This window comes from Dendrobium catenatum, unplaced genomic scaffold, assembly GCF_001605985.2.
Source record: "Dendrobium catenatum unplaced genomic scaffold, ASM160598v2 fragScaff_scaffold_1021, whole genome shotgun sequence".
Classification (NCBI taxonomy): domain Eukaryota; kingdom Viridiplantae; phylum Streptophyta; class Magnoliopsida; order Asparagales; family Orchidaceae; genus Dendrobium; species Dendrobium catenatum.
In genome coordinates, this window is record NW_021319483.1 from 1,773,449 (window position 1) to 1,798,455 (window position 25,007).

A 25,007-nucleotide genomic window follows, 5' to 3' on the forward strand; every position below is an offset into this window, starting at 1 on the left:
GACTCGAACCTGGCCTGAAATTCAAAGCGGGTCGAACATCGAGATCTGAACTTGATCCGTTCTTATATATGGTTGACCCTAACTCGAAAAATTCGGGTCAGGTTCGAGTTGAGTTTTCATGTCATGTCAATTTTTGACACCCCTATCAAGGATGCTTCTCCAATGGGTCTGTGTTGTCATCAGTCATCTGACTTCATAATAGAATTTGTGTTATCAAGAATATTTAACATTGAGCAATGTTGATAAATTTTACAAGGCCATCACATCATTAAGCTTTACTAGGTGATATATAGTATATGTGAGTGCTTCTTTAAGTGTCAATTTAAGGAGCAATTATTCTGTGTGAACGCCGGACTGTTCTCCCGTCCGGTTACGCGCTCGGTACCGAGTGATATCGAGCGCGGTACATTTTGTGGCTACATGGCATATTTTTATTGGGCTCCGGACGAATCCGGACACCTCGCGTAATAATTAAAAATCATTATACTTTAAAGGAATGATTTTTCCAAAAAAATATATATATCATAAATGCTAAGGCATAGATCATAAATGCTAAGGCATAGATAGGCATATCCGCGATAACTTTAGTCCAACAATGCCCCATAGCTGTTAAGCTAATAAGAGTTTTTAGGCTTTGTTTGGGACGACTTTCTTACTGCTTCTTGAAGCAGCTTTTTAGTACAAAAAATAATATTTTTTGTACTAAAAAGCTTCTTCAATAAGCAGTAAGAAAGCCGTCCCAAACGAAGCCTTAATCTAAGCAACTTACTTTACCTCATAGGAAATTTGTTGAATTAGTAATGCTCACTTGGGCTTCTAGTGCAACTTACTGATTGGCTCGCTAATATTTTATATGGTACAACTTTTTATTGCTTTTAAAACAATTTTTTAGTACAAAAGATTTTAATTAGATTTTTTTTTGTATTAAAAAAGTTACTTTAAAAAGCAGTAAGAAAGTTGCTTCTAATGAAACCTAAGTCACTATTTTTTGCTTTGGGTGTGTGGGTGCTCTACTAGTAAGTTGATCAATCATTGTTTGTATCAAAAACTTGAGTCGAGTGCTCAATTCAATAACTTCTGTCTCCATTGCATAAACATGGTCATTCGAAGTCTCTCGTTACGAATAAGTTGTCGTTTTTAAAAAGTGTCGATAATAAAATTGCCAACATTATTGCCATTTAAAGCTATTTTTCTTCAACTCAATTATTTAGTAATAAAATATCAAACCTAAGAACATCAAAATTTGTGTTTAGAGTTCATGAATCTAAAAGATAATTGAGAGAACTACTTAGGTATAAAATTCTTTATGGTAGATAAACATAAAGAAAAGATCATCAGATAAATATAGTCATGTACTATAAAGACATAATTTTTTAGGATAACTTCATTTAGTGAGTTGCATCTATTATGGATATTGGTGAAGAAGCTTATATCATAGATCGAATAAGTTACAAAGGTTTTAGAAGGATGGTCCCAATGTTTCCCTCTATTATTATTATGTGCAAAAAGATTCCCGATGGCAAGGAAAGAGAGTTTAATGCCTGAGCTTTATACGAAAATCCATCACACACACAAGCAAAAGAGAATTGCGAGAAATAACAAAGGTTTAATAATAAAAATCAAAAGAAAATAAAAACTATGAAGATCAACTCAGTTGAAATGACTCTAGTTGTGTACATCAACAATTACAAATAATGCCCTTTCCCACAAATAGAGAAGGTGTTGATAGAATATTATAGACATAAAATATATATAACAAATTTTACGATGAAAGTGGAAGGGTCTAGTGGCATGCGAGTTGCCTTAAAAATATCATTTACTATATGTTCAGTTATTTTCCTTTGACGAGGGAAGACTAGAAACGAAAAAGCATGGCATAAATATTGTTGACAACATCAAGAGCCTAAGTTGGTCTCAATGGCATGCATTAGCCTTATAGATGATGGTGTGCATTGACGTTGTTGGCAAAGGCAAGCAACAAAGTCATATGGCATCAATGAAGTCGAGTAATAATGGTAAAGAGATTGTAGTCATGTGACAAAAGTTAGTAGTATATAGTCAGAAAATAATGATCACGAGATTATAGTCCGATGATGGTGACCGGGTGACTAAAGTCTAGCAGTGATAGTTAGAGGATGGTAATTGAGGGATGGTTGTTAGAGAATTGTAATTAGGTGATAGCAGTCGAAGGACCATAGTTTAGTGATTATGGTTAAGAACTATAGTCCTATGATGGTGATCGAAGGATCATAATTGGTAGATGATGGTTAAAGGATTATAGTGAAAGTGGTGGTGGTCAAATGATTGTGGTTGAATGATAGTAGTTAGTGAAATTTAGTTGACAAATAGTAGTCGGAGGACCATAATAATCTAGTGATAGTGATTGAAGGATAGTTGTTAGGCAACGATAGTTAGATGACCATAGTCACGTGATAATGATTAGAGAAAAAAAATTGATGATCATAGGGCCGAGGTTCGACATTTTTGTTTTAACGGAGATGGTTTATAGTGATGATCTAATGACATTAGTTAGAATTCAGTCATCCAATGGTAATATTTGAGTGATGTTGGCTAGTTGGTGGTGATCCATCATCATTGATTTAACTATTGCAGATTTGCAATCAAACAATGGTGGTTTGATGGAGCTCGAAGATTCCTCATACCTTTAAGTACTCTTGAATCTCAAACTAGGGTCCCCTTAATGTAAAGAGTGTGGGTCAATTTATAGCTTTTGAAACCAACATGCTCCATAAATATAGCCAAAAAATTTAAACACTACAGTGAGAAACTCATATTGATTACCTCTATCATTTATCATTTTTTTCAATATTTAAGTCCCTTAATAATGTTGGAACTAAGTGATCTTAAGCTCATTTTCTTTGCTTGCTAAGATGCTTGATTTAGCTATAAGCATACAAGTTTTGGAGATCATTTGACCCTCTAATAAATAGTCTAATATTTTAATTTGTATTTCAAGTATTTAATCTGAGCTTGTTCGAACTTGGATTGGATCACTCTTAGTTTAAATGAGTTTTTATCATCAAGATGTTCATTGTTTATCTTGACTGAAAGTTAGTTAAAATTAGAGTTTGGATAATCTTAAATTTGATTTCAATTTGGTTTGTGCCCAATCAAGTCAATTTTTTGATGACATATTAATGATGACCTTTTATATTATCTTAAATATGTATTATAAGATGTTTTGCATTATTGCTTATGTTATTTATTATGCTCTTTAATGAATTGGCATTTATACATCATTGATTGAGAGTGAAGTATGGTAACACTCTTATTATGAATTATCATCTTCTAGTTAATTATCTCAGCAATTATTTTATTCAAGCAAAATTATAATATATATGAATTATGTTATACTATCAAATTGGTTTAGTGTTTTATTTGTTAAAATGTAACTTGCAAGTGGCACACATTTTAACTCTTAGGCGTGCGCGTGTGTGTATTAAGTGGATTATTTGAGCAGAATTAACCAAAAAGGATCATTTGAGTTATGTTATCTTTTAGCCTTTGATAACTGGTGTTTCAATTTATGTGCTTAGTGTATGACACATATAAATCTCATATTTCATCGAGAGTAGGAGAATAAAAACTTTTAATTTATTCCCCTTGTTAACATAGGAGGCCTGGTAGCACTCCTTGTGGTTGCTAAGTGATTATTAATAGCAATGCAACTTTTGCCATTTTGAATGATGCTTGTATAAGAGATAAGGGGAAATGAAGGAAAGGGGGCTTATATACTTGATCAGTTATTAATTTTTGTTTATATATAGTTTATTTTCATGTTATTTTGTTCTATTCTATTTCTTGCGTTTCTCTTTATATGACTCTAACTTCAATATCTTCGACTAACATTTTGATTTCTTTCTTTTCTATCATTTTTTATTATGAAAGTAGATCATTATTTTAGTCATTGTGATTGTTGGAAGCTTTGCTCATCTTGTTGCCTTTGATTCTTTTTTATGAGAACTGTGTCCTTTTGTTTAAATTTCATCCTTAAGTATGACAATGGTTCTTGCCTAATCCAATAACTACTATCTCATTTACATTTCTTTGTTATTACTAGAGGGTGATGTATGCATAGCACAACTCAATAACTATTATGATATCTCAAAAAAAAAAAAAAAAATCTCCCTTTTCATCTGTGTTTCTATAAGCTAATACATATCCTCACAATCTAGGCCTATTACTGATATTTGGAGGGTTTTTTAAACTATTATTTAGGTTTTTATTGATTGGGTGGGTTTGTCATTTATGAGCTTATTTTCATGTTATTTTTCCCTATTCTATTTATTGGTTTTATCTTGATAAAGCTCTAACCGCAACTTCTTCAATTGACATTTTGATTTCATTGTTTTCTATTATTTTGGATTATGAAAGTCGATCATGATTTTAGTCACTGTGATTGTTGGAAGCTTTGCTCATCTTGTTGCCTTCGATTCTTTTTAATGAGAATTGTGTCCTTTTGTTTAAATTTCATCTTTAAGTATGACAATGATTCTTACCTAATCCAATTACTATTATATCATTCAAATTTAGTTGTTATTATTAGAGGGTGCCATATGTAGAGCACAACCCAAAAAACTATTATGATCCCTCACAAATCTTTTTTTTTTCTCTCTCTCTTCATCCATGTTGCTATAAGTTGATGCGTATCATCGCAATCTAGGCCTATTACCGATATTTGTATGTTTTTTTTAAACTATTATTTAGTTTTTTACATGTTTATATTCTCTTTTGATGGTATAATTTAATTGTATTTAAATTTATAATACTAATATAATCACACTGAATAATCATTTCATTTACTTAATGTAATAATTAAAAAAAATATATTGTTTTGTAAGGTTCTTCACTGGTGTAGCCAAACACCATACTGATTTTGTCTGTGGGAAGCAAAAGACGATATGTTGTTTAGGTTTCGGTCGGTTTGTTAATTCATATCATTATCCCTTCCCCTCCCCCCTCCTATGTTCCCATAATCACCAACAACAAGTTTGCTTCCTTAGATGAAGAGTCTTCCTCTTCGCCTATCATAGACCTAATCCCCCCCTGGAGGACACAGCTATCTCAGATGGAGTCAAGCAAAAATAAAAGCAAAACAACCAACCATCCCCTCCCTCAAAATCTACAAGGGGAAAAAAGCCAAGAAGGCAAAAACTACCAAATCTTAAACAATATATATGCCCCCAACAGCTTGTTGGAACGTGAAGGGGTTTAACAACCCCGAAAAAGTCCGTGCTTGTAAAGATCTGATGTCCTCTCAAAGTCATAAATTTCTTTGCATCCTTGAGGACAAAGTTCATGCTTATGTGCTTGAGGATTCATGGTTTGTCAATTCTCACCTCATTTTTAATAATGAGAAAAGTTGTAACAACTTTAACCTTTCTACTCCTGGTAAAATATGGTTGAAATGGGATCCCTCTATCTTTTCATTTTCTCCGTTATTCTCCTCTTCTCAGTTGATTCATGTGTCTCTTTCTTTTGGCTCCCTTCCTCCCATTTTAATGACGGTGGTTTATGTTGTGAATACTGTCAATGAGGAGGAACCCCTTTGGCATGATCTTAGGGTTTGATTCCTTACGCATCTCAATCGTGGATCATCTTGGGGGATTTTAATTGTTGTCATTTTTATTCTGATAAAGCTGGTGGGTCTGAATTGTCTGCTGGTAGATTGGGGGAATTTAACAGCTTTATTTTTTATGGTGATGTTCAAGACCTTACTTCTGTAGGTCTCTTCTACACTTGGTATAACCAACATACCAGTCACCCTATTCAAATAAAACTTGATATAATGCTAGTTAATGTTGAGTTCCTTGAAGTCTTTCCTCAAGCTTACTACAACACTCTACCGACGGTTAGTTCAGATCACTCCCCTCAGGTTTTATATGCTGCTCCCCAAACCAACTATCCTCGTCGATTCCTTTTCAAAAATTAATGGATTCATATGGATGGTTTTTGGGATGAAGTTTTGTATATCTTTTCTCAAAATAACTATTGCATACCTATTACATCATTCTTCATAAATTTGCAAAGTCTCAAAGCTAAGTTAAAAAGAAAGTCTTGGACTTCCTCCAATTATCTCTCTAATGTCATATTGGAATTAAAAAGCAGACATCAAGCCTACCTTTTGGAGCTCCAAAGATCTCCATTGGACCCCTATCTCAACCTTAGCTTGAAAATCATTATGGAACACTTACATAAGTTCCAAGGTTCTTGGGCTTCCTGGATTTCTCAAATAGCAAAATCTTACTGGCTAACTAAAGTGGAGGATGACCTTGGTTTCCTTTATGAAAAAGTTTGTGCTAGGGCCAATGTCAATTACATTAGAGAAATTACCACCTCTGTGGGTCATTACACCAATCATAAGGACATTGTTGAGGGGCTTATCCTTCATTTAAAAGAGAATTTCAATGCACCCAAACCTACTAATGCCCTCAACTTCAACATTCCATCTGGGAATGTTATTCCTACCAACATTATATCTTCTCTAATGGCTCCTTTCTCCAATGAGGAAATTAAAGATGCGATTTTTAAGGGACAAAGCAATTCAGCCCCAAGACCTGATGGCTTCACCTTTGCTTTTTATAAGTCTGCTTGGCACATTATTAGTTTATTGTTGTGCAATGTTGTCAAAGATTTTTATCACTCTGGTCATCTTCCTAAAGGTGTTAAAGCATCTGCTATTATTAAAATTCCCAAAGGTCCCCATGCCTCTAATGTCAATTATTACAGACCTATATCCTTTTACAATATTTTTTATAAATTTGTGGCTAAAGTCTTAGCCAATAGAATTAAATTGGTGTTGTCATTCATTATTCACAATAGTTAAGCTGGTTTCATTAAGGGGATGTGCTCTACGGATAACATCTTGTTAGCGGATGAACTTTTTAGGGACTTCTCTATGGCTAACAATGTGTTTTGTGCTAAACTGATATCAGAAAAGCTTTCGATTCAGTGTCCCATGATTTCTTGAAAACTCTATTGCATATTGGATTAGAGGGTCCATTATACCACAAAAATGCCAAAAAATTATCTCGAAACTATGTTATAAGTTCCTCTATCATGGTAATTTAGCTGATATAAAATTGCACCTCATTGCTTGGAAAGACACGACCCTCACTATTCAATTCAGTGGTTTAGAGATACATTCTTTTGAAGCCTTATATCATGCTTCTTCATGCTCTTTCATTTGGCAGTTTTACAATGCTCAATCTACTATTAGCAAATGATTTAGAGCTAAATATTGATTTGTCTGGAAATATCCTCCTACATCTGCTTCCAAATTTTGGAAAATAATTTGTATTACAACACAAAAGATTAAATGTCAAATTGTGATGTTTGTGCCCTCATATGGAAATATTTTGATGGCTTGGGACCCCTGGTGCTATGATTATTCATTAGCAGATTTCTTTCAGGTGGCAAATTTCGACACATGGAAGGTTAATTCCTTCTTGAATAATTGGGTTTGGGCTATTCATGATGCCTGGTCTGACTCTTTAAAAATGGTTGTTATGAATACTCCTATTGTTGATCATCATGCTTTAGCCTGGTTTGGCTCGGCTAAACCTTCTTTTAAAGTTTTTATTGCACAATTTTTTAGTCACTTGCGTGAAGTCTCTTGGCACAATTACATTTGGCAAAAATGACATGCTCTTAGATTTTCCTGTTATTCATGGATGGTTGCTCTCGAGAAACTTAAATGTGCGGATGTTTTAATTCAAAGAGCTATCCCGGTGAATCCTATTTGCTCTTTTTGTCAAGCATCTTTGGAAACGCATAAGCATATCTTTTTCGAATGAAACTTTTCTTTTTCTATTATTATTTTGGTTCTTCCCCTCCTTTGGAGGTTCCTCCTTAGGCCCAATCTTCTTCAAGTTTTTTATTTACTGGGCAATTTTCAGAATTTCAATGAGGAAGATAAGAACCTCTGTTTTTTAGTTGTTTCTTGCACGGTTTATAATTTGTGGTTGGAACGGAATAGAAGACATTTTGCAAATTCTTGAAACAGTCCCACTTAGCTTAAGCATAATATCAAATATGCTATTGTTCAGAAAGTCAGAAAATGGTAAGGTTTTGATAATCTTGCTGCTCGGTTTGAATTGCTTAACTAATTGCTCAGATCTCTTCTCGACTGCTGTTTGGGCTGGTTTTTACGTTGGATGCGAGATTTTTGGCTGGGTCAATGATGATGGGGGTCATCATGTGCACTTACTGTATATTGTGTTTAGACGCCTGCTACCTTCGGTTTGGTGTTGAATTCGTCAGCTTGCCTGGAATCAGTTGTCTGCCCCACGCAATTTATTTGGCAACCGGCTTGTCCTTGATGGCCAAATCTCTGTTTATTTTGCTTGCTGACTACTTCGTCTGGATGTATGGGTTTTTGTCTATTTCCAATCTGTTTTGTGATGTTGCTTGGAGGTTGACCTTTTCCTGAGACCCCTTTTTGGCTCTATGCTCCTCTTGATGATTTGCTGTTTTGGTCTTTTCTTTAGATATTTGTATTTTTCTTTTACATGTTTTTGTGTTTACTTGTAATCTATTTTCATTTTAATATACGGACTTAGCCTCCAAAATTTCCAAAAAAAAAAAAAAAAAAATTACCCGCTGACTTCCCAAGAGTTCGAGGAATCCGACGTTTGACTAACTGCGTGGGTTCCCGTCTCAAATCCAAAACAAGAAAGTCCACTTCCACCTCAAACTCAAAATCCTTACTATTTTGAACTTTTGATATCGCGCCGGCATTTTGATTCACAAATCATCCCCCAAAAAAGCGGTCCACGCGGATTTTGGTCTTCTCCAATCCAATCAAATTATAGTTCCATATAAAAAAAGATCGAAGGTAGAAAAAAGAGAGAAAAAGTCGAGCAGAAGAGCTGGAAAGCGTGTAAGAGCGGGCTCGGGCTTGCAATCGGGGGCGATCCATCTTCGAGAGGTCAGGGCCAGTTTTCCTTTATCTCTGTAACTTACTTCTACGTTGTCTTCTAGTTGCCTGCTTGAATTGGTCGAAGCGGCCGCCGGCCGTCGATTTTGGTGTGATCCGGGAAGTTTTCACCGGGAAACAGGGCGACAGTCCTCTGAACTGACAGAGGAAATAATCTCCTATTTCGATTGCTAACCGGAATGTGTGCTTTATTTAGCTTCGGCCGCCGGAATGATGCCTGATTTAAACCAGCCTATCCCATCTAGGGTTTGATCTAAGCTAGGGTATTTTTCGTTTGCCTCTCGCCAAAATGAGATTATGCCCCGCAATGCCCTGGCCGAGCGGCTTCGAATTAGGTTTAGCATCTCTAGCTTTCCGCAAGAAGCGTTGCAAGCCCTAATCTTAATTCCGTTGATTTTGGTTAAGTTATTTTGTTTTGGTATGTTCACTGTTCACTGAGACATGTCGCCGCTACCCCTTCTGCCGACGTCCAGGGTTGACCTCGGCGAGCTGAAGTCACAGTTAGCTAAGCGGCTTGGGGCCGTGAGAGCCCGCCGCTACTTCGACTACCTTCAAAGGCTGCTGTCCCAGAAACTAAGCAAGTCTGAGTTTAACAAACTCTGTTTTTTGACACTTGGTCGAGAGAACTTGCCACTCCACAACCAACTCATCCGTTCTGTTTTAAAGAATGCTTGCCAGGCTAAGGTCCCGCCTCTTCAGAGGAAGCCTGTGAAAAGGGAAAATGGTTTGGATCCACCGAAGCCTCACAATTGGGCCAATGGAGATATCCTGCTTCCTCCTCATTGTGTCTGCGGCCCCAATGAAAGGGCAAATATTGCTATTCAACAAGATGGTGAGCTGGGCTCCTATGATCTGGAGAGACGAGTAGAAGTTCAAGGTAGCCAGCAGACAGAGCAGCATGTGAAGTGGTGTAGGCCAAGTAGCAATGGCAAAGAGGAAGTGGTTATGAAGGAAAATGGGGAGACTTTGGAGCACACAGATGATCGGAATAAGCGTCTAAGTCCTCTTCAGGCGCCACTAGGGATTCCATTTTGTCAGGCAAGAGTAGACAGGACGAGAAGATATTTACAATGGGCAGGACGTGCTAACATTGATAGATTTAGGAGTTGCTTGGATAATGGTGAGCTGTGCCATACTGAAGATTTGAGAAAAAGGATGGAGTGTGTTGCGGAAATACAAGGCATGGGAGTAGCGGCAGATTGTGCTGTTTTATTGAATAATGGATTGGATACTTATTTGAAGCGGCTAATTAAGTCATCTATTGAGTTAGCAGCAGCAAGGGTGAATTGTGAAACAATAAAGCAGCCGCTCCACCTGCAGGAAGCTCATGGAAAGCTCATAAATGGTGGTGTTTGGTTGGATAACCCCACAAACGTGCCAAGGTGTAACATGGATTTGGAGTTGCAGGAGAGGACCTGCTGCTTGATATCTCTGCAGGATTTTACAGGTGCAATGGAGCTGAACCCGCAGCAACTTGGGGCAAATGCGCCCTTGTTACTGGAGAAGATACGTCTCCATTCTTTGACAGAATAAGAAGAGGCTACATTGTCTTTTGTTTGGTTCAAACTACTATTGGGTCTGCCTTCTATGTCAGCGAGCAGACCTGTGTAAGCCAGCATGGGTTTATTACATTCAACATCCTATGGGGATAAGAACACATATTCTTCTATATCAGATTGAGAAGGAGAAATGAGTTCTTACCACAGTTTGGTCCGTTCATTGTAAAAAATGTGTCCATCCATAATGAGGAAACTAAAATCACGATTTTGCAGGGTTGTCTTATGTAACATACATGTTTTTGTTTCATTTCTGCAAATTGTGGTAAATGCATTGTCAATTAATAAAAGTTCTTAGGTGTTTTTTTTTTCAGCGTGCTTGTTCAGATTAATTTAATTTGAATCCTCAAAAAATCATTTAATAGCTTTTAGGTTGCATACTGGAGGTACTATTTCTACATGCTGGCTATAATCTGTCTTCAAAATCCCTTTACTTTGAGATCTTAAGTTGTAAGTATTTCTTTTTTGATTCACATTCTTTACGAGAAATATATGAATTCTCAAGATGACAATAAACTCCGCCGAACCTGAATTTTTTTTTTTCATTCGTGAAAAATTTTAGTTGATTCCTGTTTTTAAGAGTAAAGTTGATGTGCAAGAGTGTGTGAATTATATAGAAATTAAATTAATATGTCATACATTAAAATTATGGGAGAGTGATTGAGCATAGGTTTAGATGTGATGTTAATGTTTTTCAAAATCAGTTTGGATTCATGCCGGGTAGGTCTACTATCTATACATATGCTGAGAGGTTTGATGGAGAAGTACAAAGAGAGTAAGGAGAATTTACATATAAAATTTATTAATTTAGAGAAAGCATATGATAGAGTTCTTAGAAAACTCTGGAGAGTTATAGAAAGAAAGGAGTAAATAATGCTGATATTCATTAAGGATATATATATAAGAGCTATTACAAGTGTTCAAACACAAGGTGGTTTGACCACTTTTCTCTTTCAGTTGGATTACATCAGGATTAGCTTTAAGCCCATATCTCTTTCTTTTAGTCATTGATGTTCTTATTAGACATTTGCAAGAGGATACCTTGGTGTATGCTTTTTCATGATGATATTCTTCTTTTTGATAAGAGTAGAGAGGGAGTTGATGAAAAACTTGAATTATGGAGGTTAACCTTAGAGTCTAAAGGTTTTTATTCGAGTAAATCTAAAACTGAATATGTGGAGTGCAATTTTAATAGTAATAGATATAGTGGTGGAAATGTGACAATGGGTGATCTAGCCATTAAAAAGAGTGCATGTTTTAGATATCTCAGGATTGTTGTTCAAAACGATGGTGAAATAGATGGGGATATTATTAGTAGAATTCAAGTTGGATGGATGAAGTGGAGGAATGCATCGGGTCTGTTGTGTGATAGAAAAGTATCTCTCAAATTAAAAAAATAATAATAATAAGATGGTGGTGAGACCTACAATGCTTTATGTAGAATGATGGCCATTAAAAGAGAAGCATAAAATTTAGTAAGTTTTGCAGAGATGAGGAAGCTCAGGTGCATGAGTGGCTTTACAATTAGAGATAGAATTCGAAACGAATATATGCGTGAAAGGTTGGAGTAGCTTTAGTGGCAAATAAGATTAGAAAGATTCATCTTAGATGGTTTGGTCACTTAAAATGTCGACCTTCTAATGATCTCGTTAGGAGAGTAGATATATTAGATCTAACCTATGTTAAGATGGATATAGGTAGACATAAAAAGACTTGGTATTAAAAATGACATTTTTTAGTAAATTGAAATGAGAATTTAACTCTTAATAGGACACAATAGAGAAAAATGATTCATGTAGCCAACCCTACATATTGAGATAAAAAGTTTGTTATTATTGCTGTTATATTAAAAGTTAGTGAAAATATATGGGCAGTATTTCATTGATCCATGATGAATATTTATCCTCATCAATGACAGAACTAGAAGAAATTATTTATTTGTTTCTTTCTTTGCTGAATTTCATTTTCATTCAGAAATGTTATGTAGTTCTTAAAGTGCCCTAGATTTAGTATTAACGCCATGCTACATAGTTGACAGTAATCTACTTTTGTTCAGCATGTTTCCTGCTTCATTTGGCAACTTTCCCTTAGGGTCCTTTTTGATCTTTGCACGTTAAATATGCATGCTTTCAGGCGTCACCTCTTGTGAGGAGTTCCGGTGAGCTTTGGTTCTCAAGCTGATCCCAAATATTTTTATTGATAATAAATATAGCACAATTCAAGTTATAAACTCTGCACAAGTATAGCTTGAAGCAGGGTATGCAAGCACTATTGGAACTTGAGGCCTATACGCTGACAACTAGGGCGTGTATCTCCTGAGCAAAAGATCATTGGTAGATAAATGCTTCTTGCTAATGATCTTATGATGTCTTCATTTTACGCAATAAAAGGAACTTTCTGAATCTTGCTTGCAAGCTGATAAATTTTTAACTTATGGTGGTATGTTTCCATACTAGTGGTACTTAGCAACACTTGTTTTTTAACTGGATTTTATTTGATGCTTACACTCTAAGGTGATATGAAAACTACGAACCTCTTCTTCTGTCTACCTTATAAACTCCATATGTTGGCTATAAATTCTTGTTCTTTCCATCAAAGAGCAGTCATCCAAAAAGGCAGACAGAAAGCCGTAGCCTTCTTTTTTCTTTCATTGCATTGTATGTATTCTGAATGTTATTCTCTATAAGTTCTATTGCTCTGAGTTTTTTTTTATTTTTATTTTTCGTCCCTACATTTTATTAAAGAGTAATTAAGTTAACTTTGTTATGCAACATATTTTCAATAGATCACTAATATGATATTGTTCTTTGTTATCTTGAAAATGATTTCTGTTGCACAATTGTTTCATTTTGTTAAGAGAAAAAAGTATTATATCGGATAATACTTTATGATGACTTTGTGTCTACCACTTTATTCACTTATGCCGATCTACTTTCAACAAGTGATGATGGTTTTTATGCTAAGAAGATTAGTGTGCACAATTATAAAAGAATTATTTTGACAGTGTTTCTGATTCTATGGATCACCTACATTTTTCTTTCCACTTTTGAAAAGAATAAATCTTGCAACACGCAAAATTTTCATCCAATTACTAAGAATACCTAGATACCTTGTTTTTCCTTAAAAAAGATTTAAGTGAAAATACATTCGGCTCTTTGCTTATGCCTCTTTCAGTAAAAAAATATCCATTTGAGCGATGTACTTATATTTTCAGTTTTTCTTACCCTACTCATAAGAATCTCTATTATACCTCTGTTGGGTGAAAATTTTTTTTTCAACCATCCACTGTGAGTTTTAAATTTTAATCTCCAAATCTGTTACCATTTAAAGCATGGGATAACTGGAATATGTAATTATCTGCCTATAACGTTTCATAATCAATATGAGCTACATTTTATGGCAACTCATTTATTTTTCAGCATTTCTGTTAGATCCTAACTTTAACCTTTTTTAATTTCTGTTTAATTTTCTTCCCTAAAGTTTTTTTTTTTAATAATTTTCTCAGCTCTTTGGTATTATGAATACACATATCATAGATGATCTGCAAGTTGGTTATCCTTTTCTAACTGTGTATCCTTTACCGCACAAATGGTACCTTTTCTACTGCCAATGCTTTGGCATATGGATGTCTATATTTGTATCCGTGGCTAATTTGTTTTATTTAATCAGCTACTTATTGCAGAACTTCATATGTCCATCTTTTTCTTCACAGTCATGCGAGTGATATCAACTAAATTGCACATTTATTTAGGATGAAGGTTAGAATTTGGGTTGTCCCTAACATATCCACATGCGTGTGGAACCACCTTTACAGATCTGAAGCCAAAAATTAGACTGTTTGAGGACTGATGGAAGCCACAATTAGATGGCAAAATAGCCAAAATTTTGAAAAACTCCAATCTCAAAAGAGTATAAAAGCAAATCCTTCCTCTGTTTATTGCTTCTTTTCATGTTATTTTTTCACTTGGTGACTGCCCAGATGCGTATACTGACCTGCTAAACCTGGCAAAAATGCTTACATTGCAGCTGAACAAACTCTGCCATGTTCGTCTACATGTGGAAGAATGAATCAGTCCAATCATACAGGCAGGTAAGATCAATCTTTCTACCTGAATTGCATGTTAATATTTTCGTTCACTTGTTAAAGTGGATCTATTTATTTCCCATTTATCTGAACAGCTAAATACATTTCCGAAAAATATCTTGATGTTTGTTTTTATATTTTTTGATTTAAGCTCTTTGTGAAACCATGAACAAGTGATTAAGCATCAGACCATTGGTTAATTATTGATTGATCACTATCTTTGACTCTTTACCACCTAATATTTGAGAAGTCTCAAATAGATACTTTTTAATGGTTGAGGATCATTGTTAAAGGACATCGATTAATTCTTTAAATGTTAAAATCGCTGTTTTGTATGTGTGGCTCATTTGTTGAGCGTTGAGGTCACTTGGCAATGTAGAAATTCGTCATATTTGCCTTACTTGCCTTATTAGGCTGTCAGTAGTGTGGAAGCTTCAGGTGTCTTAGTTGAGTAGCTGCTTCTCTTGTGCGAGTAAGGCTTCGTTTGGGACGGTTTTTTTATTGCTTCTTAAAATAGCTTTCTAGTTTAAAAATTAAAATTTTTATACTAAAAAGTCATTTTAAGAAGCACTAGGAAAGCCATCCCAAACGAAGCCTAAATATCAGGTAGGGCCTAGGCACTAATGGAATCTACTTATGGATTGCCAAATATAAAAAAAACTTGGTGATGAACTTTCCTAGTGCCGACATCATTTTTGTTTTTGTTGTTATTGAAAGAATACAAGAATAAGAGTTTGAAAAAAAAAAAAAGGTTGTTTGGTCCATTTTATAGCAGCCATGGATAGGATGGGGTTATTTGTGCATGAGGCAATAGGTAGAAACCTATCTGCTGGTTTTAATATAAGCATCTTTTTGTAGTTTACCAATTGCTGTATCTTGTTAGTTTAATAGTCAGACATGGATGAATGTCTTTTTGGCTTTTTTGGAGTAAAGCTCAAATGGATGGGCATCATATAGGATAAATTCGCAATTTTATAGTTCATCGAACATTCATGTAGAGCAGCGAAAATGAAAGCATAATGAAAGGAGTCAAAAGATTGTGCACTCACTAAAAAGGGTTGCAGTATAAGCTAAATATGAAATCAATTTAAGTTATTTGTATTGTACAATCTGCCTTGTATTCTCATTAAAGACTTTAAAAGCAATTAAGGTTAATTGCAACTTACTACATATGCCAATTGGATCGAAAGCTGATTTACCTTACGTTTCTTTAATTTTCTTTGTGAAGCATTAATGCTTGGATTAACAATTAATTTTTAAGAAAATTTTGATCAGTTGTGAAAGTTATTCGCCATCATAAAACCTTCTTCTGTTCATGAATTATTTCAAATATTCTATTAATTTCTTTGATGATACTCAAAGTACGTTTTATTGGATAAATTTTTAAAATTGTTGTAATTAAAAAATATTTAAAAAATGATAAAAATAAATTAAGAAACATGCTGAGTTGCATGATAGATAGGAGACTGGTTGTTGATACGGAGTACTAGTCGCCAATTTAATGGGTGATTTATTTTTATTATTATTCTTATTTTTTAAAATTCAAATAAATAGCCGCCTTTTAAATGGGCAAGTGGCTCAATTTTTTATTTTGAATTTTTATTTTCGTTGTAGAATCTCTTCAGCCTTTGACCAAAGTGAAAGATGAGGTGAGCCAGTTGCCCATTTAATTTGCAACTAGCTTGGCTTTCCCTTCATTTAAATTGATAGCCCCGGATTGAGTCCTCCATCTCAACAACCCCTTCCATCTCAACAGCCCCATCGACTTGGTCCTCTCCCATCTCCCTCCACCTCCTCTATCCTGACAAGACCCCTCTATGCCCCCATATACACTATTGTTTAACCCCCCCTTTCGAATCATCATAACTCCCTCTTCTCCACCTCTTTCCCACAAGCACCCTCAGTCGCCACATTCCAAAACCCAACGACGCATCTCTTGCTAAACCATTTATTACGTTATGATTGGTAGCAAGGTTTTTTTTTTATAGTTTCGCAATTCATTTTTTGCTCTCTCATATGTAGTGAAATTAAAAATAAAATGTACTTGACAACAAAATTATTATTAACTATTGTATTTGGAATAATATTGAGATTAAAACTCACAATGACATAAAGAGAGCTATTAGAGAGGAAACTTATGAAGGGTACACTCAGCTTGCATTAAATCCATGATAGATCTAGGAAGGGACCTCTTTAAGGGTGGTTAATTAGAACCCCGCCTCAAAGAAGATTGTAAGAAATTTGATAAAAATAGTGGAATTAGTTCAAGTTGATAGATATATTATTTACCTTAGGTCTAAACTTGCAACATGTTGACAATATAAATTTTCTTGTTTTAAATTTTGGCGGTAAGTGATTTATCAGCTTCTCTATCTTTCATGAGTTGTTATATAATGAAATATTAATTTTTTAAAGTTTGACCTCAACAATGTTGAGGCTGTTGTAGGATACCACGGGATCCCAATTAATTTGCTATGCACACATTCTGAGAATAATGAGCAGACGTTTAGCATCACTAATGCTATTGTATGATGGACATTTGAGCATTGATGAATAATTCTCTGCCACATATATCAGTGAGAGAAACAATCCCTTATAAGTCCTAGCAAACACAAAATTAGAACAACTGAAAAAAATAATACTTGAATCGCTCAACTATGAAGCCTCCAAATTTACTGTGAACTTGGTGTGCTGTCTTCCAATAGGAAGTGATTTTGTTGTGCTGAGGTGTGTGAAGTAGTGTTATGCCATGCTTGTCGATAGTTTATGATTTTATATGTGGAAGTCGAAGTGATCGGTACCGAACAATGGGAACTAGACAATGCACCAATGATGAAGGGGTTGATATACGTGTCAATGATTCGACCTTGATGACATGCTTTAGTAGTGCAGTAATTGTCGTGCTAACGTTAAGTTCACTAAAGCTTTTTTATGTTTAATTTTCATTTGGTTATGATGTTTCTCTTGTAAATTCAATAGATTATCCCCAATGTAGTTTGACTTGAACATTCTAGGTCCATAATCACAATCTTCTCGTAGTTACATATGTCCAACAGAAGACAACAGGATTGAGCCACCAATGTTCAACAAAGGATACAAAACTATGAGTAGTGGCACCAGTATTGAATCTAGTGATAAATCAGAGGATTCTATATCATGTTTTGGTAGAACTGACATAGATGCCCATGGCGAGGTGTAAAATATTATTAAAGATTATTGTGTTAGAATTGTTAATATGATGGAAATATAGTTTGCCACAACGAATTTGCTACTTTATGTCAACCACTTAAGAATAAGATTAAATATTTTTTGATAGTCCAGGTGAAAGTAGTGTAGAGGAGTCATGCATCGTAGATGAATTAATTGAAGGAATGTGTTTCACGAGCAAGTTGGACCTCGAATTCGCCTTGCACGGTGGTCCGTCATCAATAACATTGAATTTCAAATTTTGGCATCCAATAAAAAAAAATTCAGTCTCATGTTTGGAACATGCGAACTTGTCTAGACCATGCATGTGGTGGTTATATGCAAATTCCAACAAGCATTTGGGTGGTTGATTGGAAGGTATTAATTAACTTTAAGATCTGCACATATATGCACAAACCCCATGTTGGTAGCTACTTCATCTTGCTTATTATTAGGTTTCAAATTGACCTTAAGCCGAGAGAAATAATTAACCGCATTGAAGTAAAATTCAACATCAATATTTTGTACATGAAAGCCTGGGAGGCAATAAGGAAAGCAATAAAGACAATTTTTGGCAGCTATGAGAACTCATATCATACGGTCAACTTGTTTATGAAAGTCATATGGTCAAATAGGTTTGGAATTATGTATAGAATATATTCCACTGATTCACATCTATTCCAAAGATTTTCCTAGGCCTTTGGGACTTCAATTTGCGGTTGAGTTTCTTTTGTTCAATCATTTGCTTACAGATTTTGTTGGGAGGTGGCCGCCACAGACGAACACATTCTATTTAGCTATTGGTGAGTTGTTTATTACATTGCAGGACATTGCTATGATTCTGGAATTGCAGATTGACGGGCCAACATTGGTAAGACATATTGCAGTTGGTGTAGGGAGGAGATGACATCCACAGCCTGATGTCATTTATCATGACCCATTGAACCCATGAGCCAGTTTCATGTTCTGTATGGGTTTGTCACATGCACAAATATATGATGCTTAGTTGGCTTATATGGAGTTTTTGGAGGGACACATACATAAACCGGAATGATTTGGAGTTCTGGCATAAGATCATATATCTTATTTCTATTAACTTTCTTTCTATTGCCTCATATCTCAATACCTCTTGTTATTGGAGGTTCACTTGCAGTACCCCCTTATTGTAAAACATAGATCTATTCATTACATTTTCATTGAGAGAGACAGTTCTGGCTAGTGGTGTAACTGAGTCAAGCCGACTCGCGAGCGGGCTCGCGCTCGACTCATTAACAGGCTCGACGAGTCGAGCTCGAACAAGATTTCGAGCTTAACGGCTTATCGAGCTCGAGTTCAAACAACACATTGCTCGACTCAGGAGCTCGTCGAGCGGCTCGCGACAAAGGCGGAGTTTCGTGGGCGGGAATTTCCGTGGTCATGAAATAGCGGGCAGAAGTTCCACAGGCGGGCAGGAAATCACGGGTAGAAGTTCCGCGGGCAGGAAATCACGGGCAGATGTTTTGCAGCCGGGAAGTTTCACAAGCAGGAAATCACATGCAAATGTTTCGCAGGCGGGAAGTTTTGTGGGCAGGAAATCACGAGCAGATGTTTCGCGGGCGGGAAGTTTCACGGACGACTGCCGAGGCTCATGAGACGGCTCGAGCTCGTTTATAATGCGACGAGCTCTAGCTGAGCTCACCTTTTGAGTTCGACTCAAGCTCGAGCTAGAGTTCGAGCTCGCTTTTATTAAAATGACGAGCTGAGCTCGATAGTACCAACACTCGACTCGACTGGACTCAACTCGTTTACACCCCTAGTTCTAGTGCACCTCTATAAAGAGCCGCATGAGGCAACCAAATCCAAGTGTGCAAACATGATAGTTTGCTTACATTTGCTGCAGGTATGATCACGGTAACATATAAATGTTGGACGCCTAACACTTCATGTTTCATATCCTATGCAGTTAGATGGACTCAACTTGGGATGCGTGTAAGAATTCTAATCAAATTATCCAATTACTTAGAAGTTTTGAGATGAAACATCTTTCTTATCACTATTAAAGTATCACTATGAATTGTAGGTAGAATGAAGTGTGAGTTTGATAGATGCCCGTTGTTAATGTTACTACATACAAGGATGAGTTAGACGAATTACTTCAAAGCCAGGTGTCATACTATTATGTTCTACCTTTGTATATGAATTATCATTATTATGACGTCGTTACTTATGGGCTCTTAAACATAGTCATATATGAATGCATGCCATATGGGAACCATACAACAACCACATTAGAGCTAGAGTTGCAGATATATGTTTGGTTGAAGAGGGTATTTGGTTGGCTCGTGTGCCTCTAATTAGTTGGAAGAAGGTCGAGTGACACTTGCCATATAGGTTCTTATGTCAATTCAGGTATATCCCTTGCATTGATATACAACCTATAGATCTTAGCTTTATTAGAGTGGATGGGTGTGCGAAGGCTGACATCAATTGGATGACATATCATCATGCCTAAATAGCTAAATGGGAGGACATAAGAGATTCACTGTGCTGCATGTCAATCCCAAAATTATTGTAGGATAGAGACTTCAATGCTGCGGTGGCGGTTCCTTGGCGCCGTAGCGCTTGCCAGCCCAACGCCACAGCTCTGCCTGCTATATCTAAAATTTTCAAAATTTTTAATTAAATTCATTTTAAACTTTTGGATTATTATAATGGAAGAGTGTCTTAATGCATTTTGTTTAGATAAATGGCTTTTTTATGCATGTACTGAGCAGGATTTAGCCTAAATCTAGCAAAATTATAAAAAATATCAACTTTAAATTCTACAAAAACTTAAAATCATTCCTTCTCCATTTTTCCTTAAATCTTAGATTTAGTAAATCATGTACTTCGACAGATTTACTGGATTTAGCCGAAGAAGCGCGCAAAAGGGGATAAAGATTGTTATCTTCTCGGTGAGCTCCTATTGTGACTTTCTATCATATAGGAACAATGTTGTCTTTGAAGGAGGCGAAAAAATTTCCTTGTGTTCGGAATATAAGAAAACACTGCGATGAGAACAAACAAGAAAGTAAAAGCAGCAGAAAGTAAATGTCACCTGGATTTAACGTGGAAAAATTGAAAAAAAAAAATACTAAGCTATACCACACCAAATAATTCACTATAAAAATGTGTAGAAATAAGTACAGATCTCTTTTCCCTCTCACTCTCTCTTTACTTCTCTTCTCTTACACTGTTTTCGGACAAAATACAAGAGAAAGTCAAGTTAATAACACAAAGGGATGCAACCCTTCAGTAAAACGAGAAAGAAAATTGTCAAGTCCGCCTCGCAATGTTGCGGTGCCAGTTTGTAGCGCTATGACGCTCAAACCTCTATCACCATGATGTTGCGATGCTTAAAATCTCAGCGCTATGACATCACATAGCGCTGCGATGCTGAATGTAGAGAATTGCAGTGCTTTTCCTCTATTCTGCAGCGCCTGTGTACACAACACGGGGCGCTGTACGAAAAACTTTTTTTTTTTTGTGAAAGCACCCGAACCCACGCAGGGGTACCCCCCAGTGAGCACGATAAGTTAAATTGAGGTCCAAGGCAATAGAAAAACCCGATTGTACAACACAATCATATTCCATATAAAACTAAAACCTTGTGCAGCTCTTTCAAGAGTCTACTTCGAAATCGAAAAAGCTACAAAGAACCTAGACAATCCTACAACTCTAAGAAGAGTTTAGAGAAACACCATAGAGAAGAGAGATTATAGAAATAGACAAGCGATGGAAGAGAAGAGCTAGCCGAACTCCATTTTTGCTTCTTTCTGATCCTTTTTTGCTCCAATCATTTTTTTTTAGAACCAACCTATTGGATAATAAATAATTCAATTTATTATATTAGCTTAAGTCTTCATTTAGAGATTAGAGATTAAATAAATTTTTGTATATTTCATCAATTTGATATTTAATTAATTATTAATTGATAGTGATATTAATCTATAAATCATGATAATTATAATTTTTAATTTTTAATTTTTAATTCACTATACGTTAAAAAATTGTGAGCACTATTTATTATGTCATGCGCTACATGGTGCAAATAGTACGCACTATTTTGAACACTTGTGTCGCGCCAAGCAAATAACATCTTATGTAGGCTACACTCTGCCATGCCTTATGCCATAGCACGTGTTATTTTTGCGCCATTAGCATATATGTTCTTGCCACTTAGGCTCGATTAAAAACCTTATGCCCTTACCTTTCATATATGATTGATTAATAAGTTTACATAAACATCTAATATAAAATCATTCTCCATATATAATAAAGTATGACATCATCTACATTAACTTTCGACCTGTTATCATCGTCTATTTTAATGTTTAACCTGTCATGCAACAGCTCGTGGTAGCTTATTTGAAGGACATCAAGACTAACTATATGATGATTATGCTCTATAAATCTTTCGTCTACATTTTTCCAACCATCACTTGTTAGAAACTCTCATGCCCATTATTATGTGTCCTCATGGCCTCTACATGTAGTCTTCTTATAACTCATTTAGTCTTGACGTCCAATGATGCATACAATACTACAAATTTCATTGAACATCGCCTTGCCTTTATCTTCAACGGAGTGTTGGTCGGCCATGCCACTCTGTTCTTCAGTCATATAGTCCCCAAAGCTAGAAAAAATTTTGCCAATCTCTTACAAGGTCTCTCTCGATAGTGTCTAAACATGACTTAAAAATGAAAGAGAAGTTCAATTGAATAAATGCTGGTGAATTTCAAGGTTAAGAGGGAAATTTGAATGTAGGGACTGTTTAGGGATTTCCTTTTCATTTGTATGCATTAAATAGTTTGTTTTCCTAGGGTTAGGGGATCTTGAATTTGGCTTAAATTTGAGATCTCTTAGATTTAGGTTTTCTTTTGGGCTCTAGCGGCGTCTAGAGATTTGGGAGAGATCGATCCTCTTCTCGAATAGAGGTTAAATTGTATCTTGCTATTTTTTGTTTCCCTTTCATCAAATAATACAAATTATCGACTGTTTTCGTGATTTTGTGCGGATTTTTTTAGAGAATTCTCGTTGTTTGCCGAAGATTGATAGGAAATACTTGAGATCATGGGTGTCAATTTCGGGTCACGGGTCGGGTTCGGGTCGAACCCGAACTGACCCGGGTGGAAAACGGGTCAACCCTAACCCGACCCGGGTAGAGAAACGGGTCACGCCGGGTCAACCCGAACCCGACCCGTTTTTTGAAACGGGTCGATTTCTGGAACCCGAACCCGACCCGTTTTGAAATCGGGTCGGGTCCAACCCGGCGGGTCCGGGTCGGGTTTTCGTGTCGTGTCAAAAATTGACACCCCTACTTGAGATCTACAAGCATTCCCTATCAAATAACTTCGTTTATTATGACGTAATGCTTATAGAATTAACTACTAAAGATGATGTAATTACCATATAATAAAGTTAACAAGCACTAATCTTCATTGGATACCACACCTTCAACAATTACTGGAAAGCCAATTCAATGCATAATAATGATACACATCTATACCAACATGACAGTTTTTTGTCACCATTATGGAACAGGCACAAATGATCAACATCCACAAGATGTCATAGTGAGAATTCAATAATGTCATAATTTGAATGTGCTTCATTTTTCAACATCTGTATTTTAAAAAGATAAGAAATATTTTTCTCTTTATTATGCAACTTTTTGGAAAATTTAAAGCAAATGGTAACTAAAAGCAACAAAAAAAAGTTTTTACAAACACTCTGATAATAGGAGACTATCATTAGAATTTTAAGTCATTACAAATACAATTTCTCACAAAAATAATAAAAAAATTAAAATGTTTTCGCTCATTCATTCATCAATTAATTGAAAAAAATGAAGTGGCGATTGGATAAAAAGGGAAAAAAAAGACCAATCCGTGCCCTGATCGGTTGTTTTTTCGACTCTATTAAGTGATATTCAAAGACTATTAGAACTCAAGGCGTGAATTTTCTGCTAATGATCTTATCTTGTTTGCAGATTTATTCACTTGGCTTATTTTTTGATCTAATTGATCCTTGTTCAGTTCCAACCACTCCATCAGGTGAAATTGGGCTCAGACAGCTCCATTCAACCAATGTATTCTACTATTGGTAGTCATAGAACAAACACTTCATACCCAACTTTAGAGACTATGCTATTGCTTTCTATCCTCAAAGCATCTATTTGATTTCCAAATTCAAATGTAGATAGATTGAACTGGAAGCTTTCTGAAGTATCCCATTGCATCCAGAAATCCTGAATAGTAATTCTATATTATGTTCCTGCATTGGAGTATGAAATGTCATTCTCATAAAAGATAAATGAGAAATCACACTGTCCTGCTGCCAATGCGATTGACATCTTCATTTGTTAATGTTCTGTTGGTGTTGTGTGTAGGAATAAAGTCACTCATACCCTCACAGAGATCTCTCACCAATATGAGTTGCTCTTAAGTATATTGCCAGTGCTAGTGCAGCCATATGAGTTGCAGAGAGACATCTGCAGTGTAGTCTCAAACTTTGATAGGCTAGGTTTTTTTTTTTTCTTTTTCTTTTTTTTTTGAAAGCAAATGGTGAAAAGGTTGGAGTAGCACCAGTGGAAGACAAGATTAGAGAGAGTCGCCTTAGATGATTTGGTCATATAAAACGGCGGCCTTTCGATGACCCGGTTAGGAAAGTAGAGGTATGAGATTTGACTTATGTTAAGAAAGGTAGGAGTAGACCTAAAAAGACTTGGTTAGGAAATATTAGAAATAATCTTTCTTTATTAGATTTAAACGAGAATTTGACTTTTAACAGGATACAATGGAGAAAAAAGATTCATGTAGTCGATCCCACATAGTGGGACAAAGGCTTAATGTTGTTGTTGTTTGAAAGCAAATCAGCTGAAAGAAGCCAAGGTGTTTCTGTGTTGTCATAATAAATCTCCACCTTTATCCTCCTCTCACTTGGAACAAGTACTAATTCTCTATTTAATTGCACTAAATAGTATTGTTCATGGTGTTGTGATCTTGAATGTATAAAGCCGTCATTCTCAACACTGAAGCATTAATGCTGGAAAAATAGTGCTACAAAAGCTATCTATAAACATTCAAAAACTATTGGGCACTAAACATGTTATATTTCATCTAAATAAGGGTTACTTGTTTATCTATTGTGAGAATTGGTTTCTTGTTGAAATACATTAAAGTTTGCGCAATCCTACAATGAA

At 35.6% G+C, this 25,007-nt stretch overlaps 1 protein-coding gene and 1 long non-coding RNA gene across 2 annotated transcripts; both read left to right on the forward strand.

The window, feature by feature from the left end:
• Positions 1–8,613: 8,613 nt before the first annotated feature.
• LOC114580411 lies at positions 8,614–24,003 on the forward strand. The gene is made up of 6 exons (XR_003701801.1): positions 8,614–8,950; positions 12,649–12,673; positions 12,762–12,848; positions 14,330–14,424; positions 14,542–14,605; positions 23,796–24,003. It is a non-coding gene; the product is annotated as an uncharacterized LOC114580411 (long non-coding RNA).
• Positions 8,950–10,828, forward strand: LOC110110164. The gene has a single exon (XM_020841509.2). The coding sequence runs from the start codon at positions 9,401–9,403 to the stop codon at positions 10,490–10,492; it is 1,092 nt and encodes a 363-aa protein (XP_020697168.1). The 5' UTR covers positions 8,950–9,400; the 3' UTR covers positions 10,493–10,828.
• Positions 24,004–25,007: the final 1,004 nt, after the last annotated feature.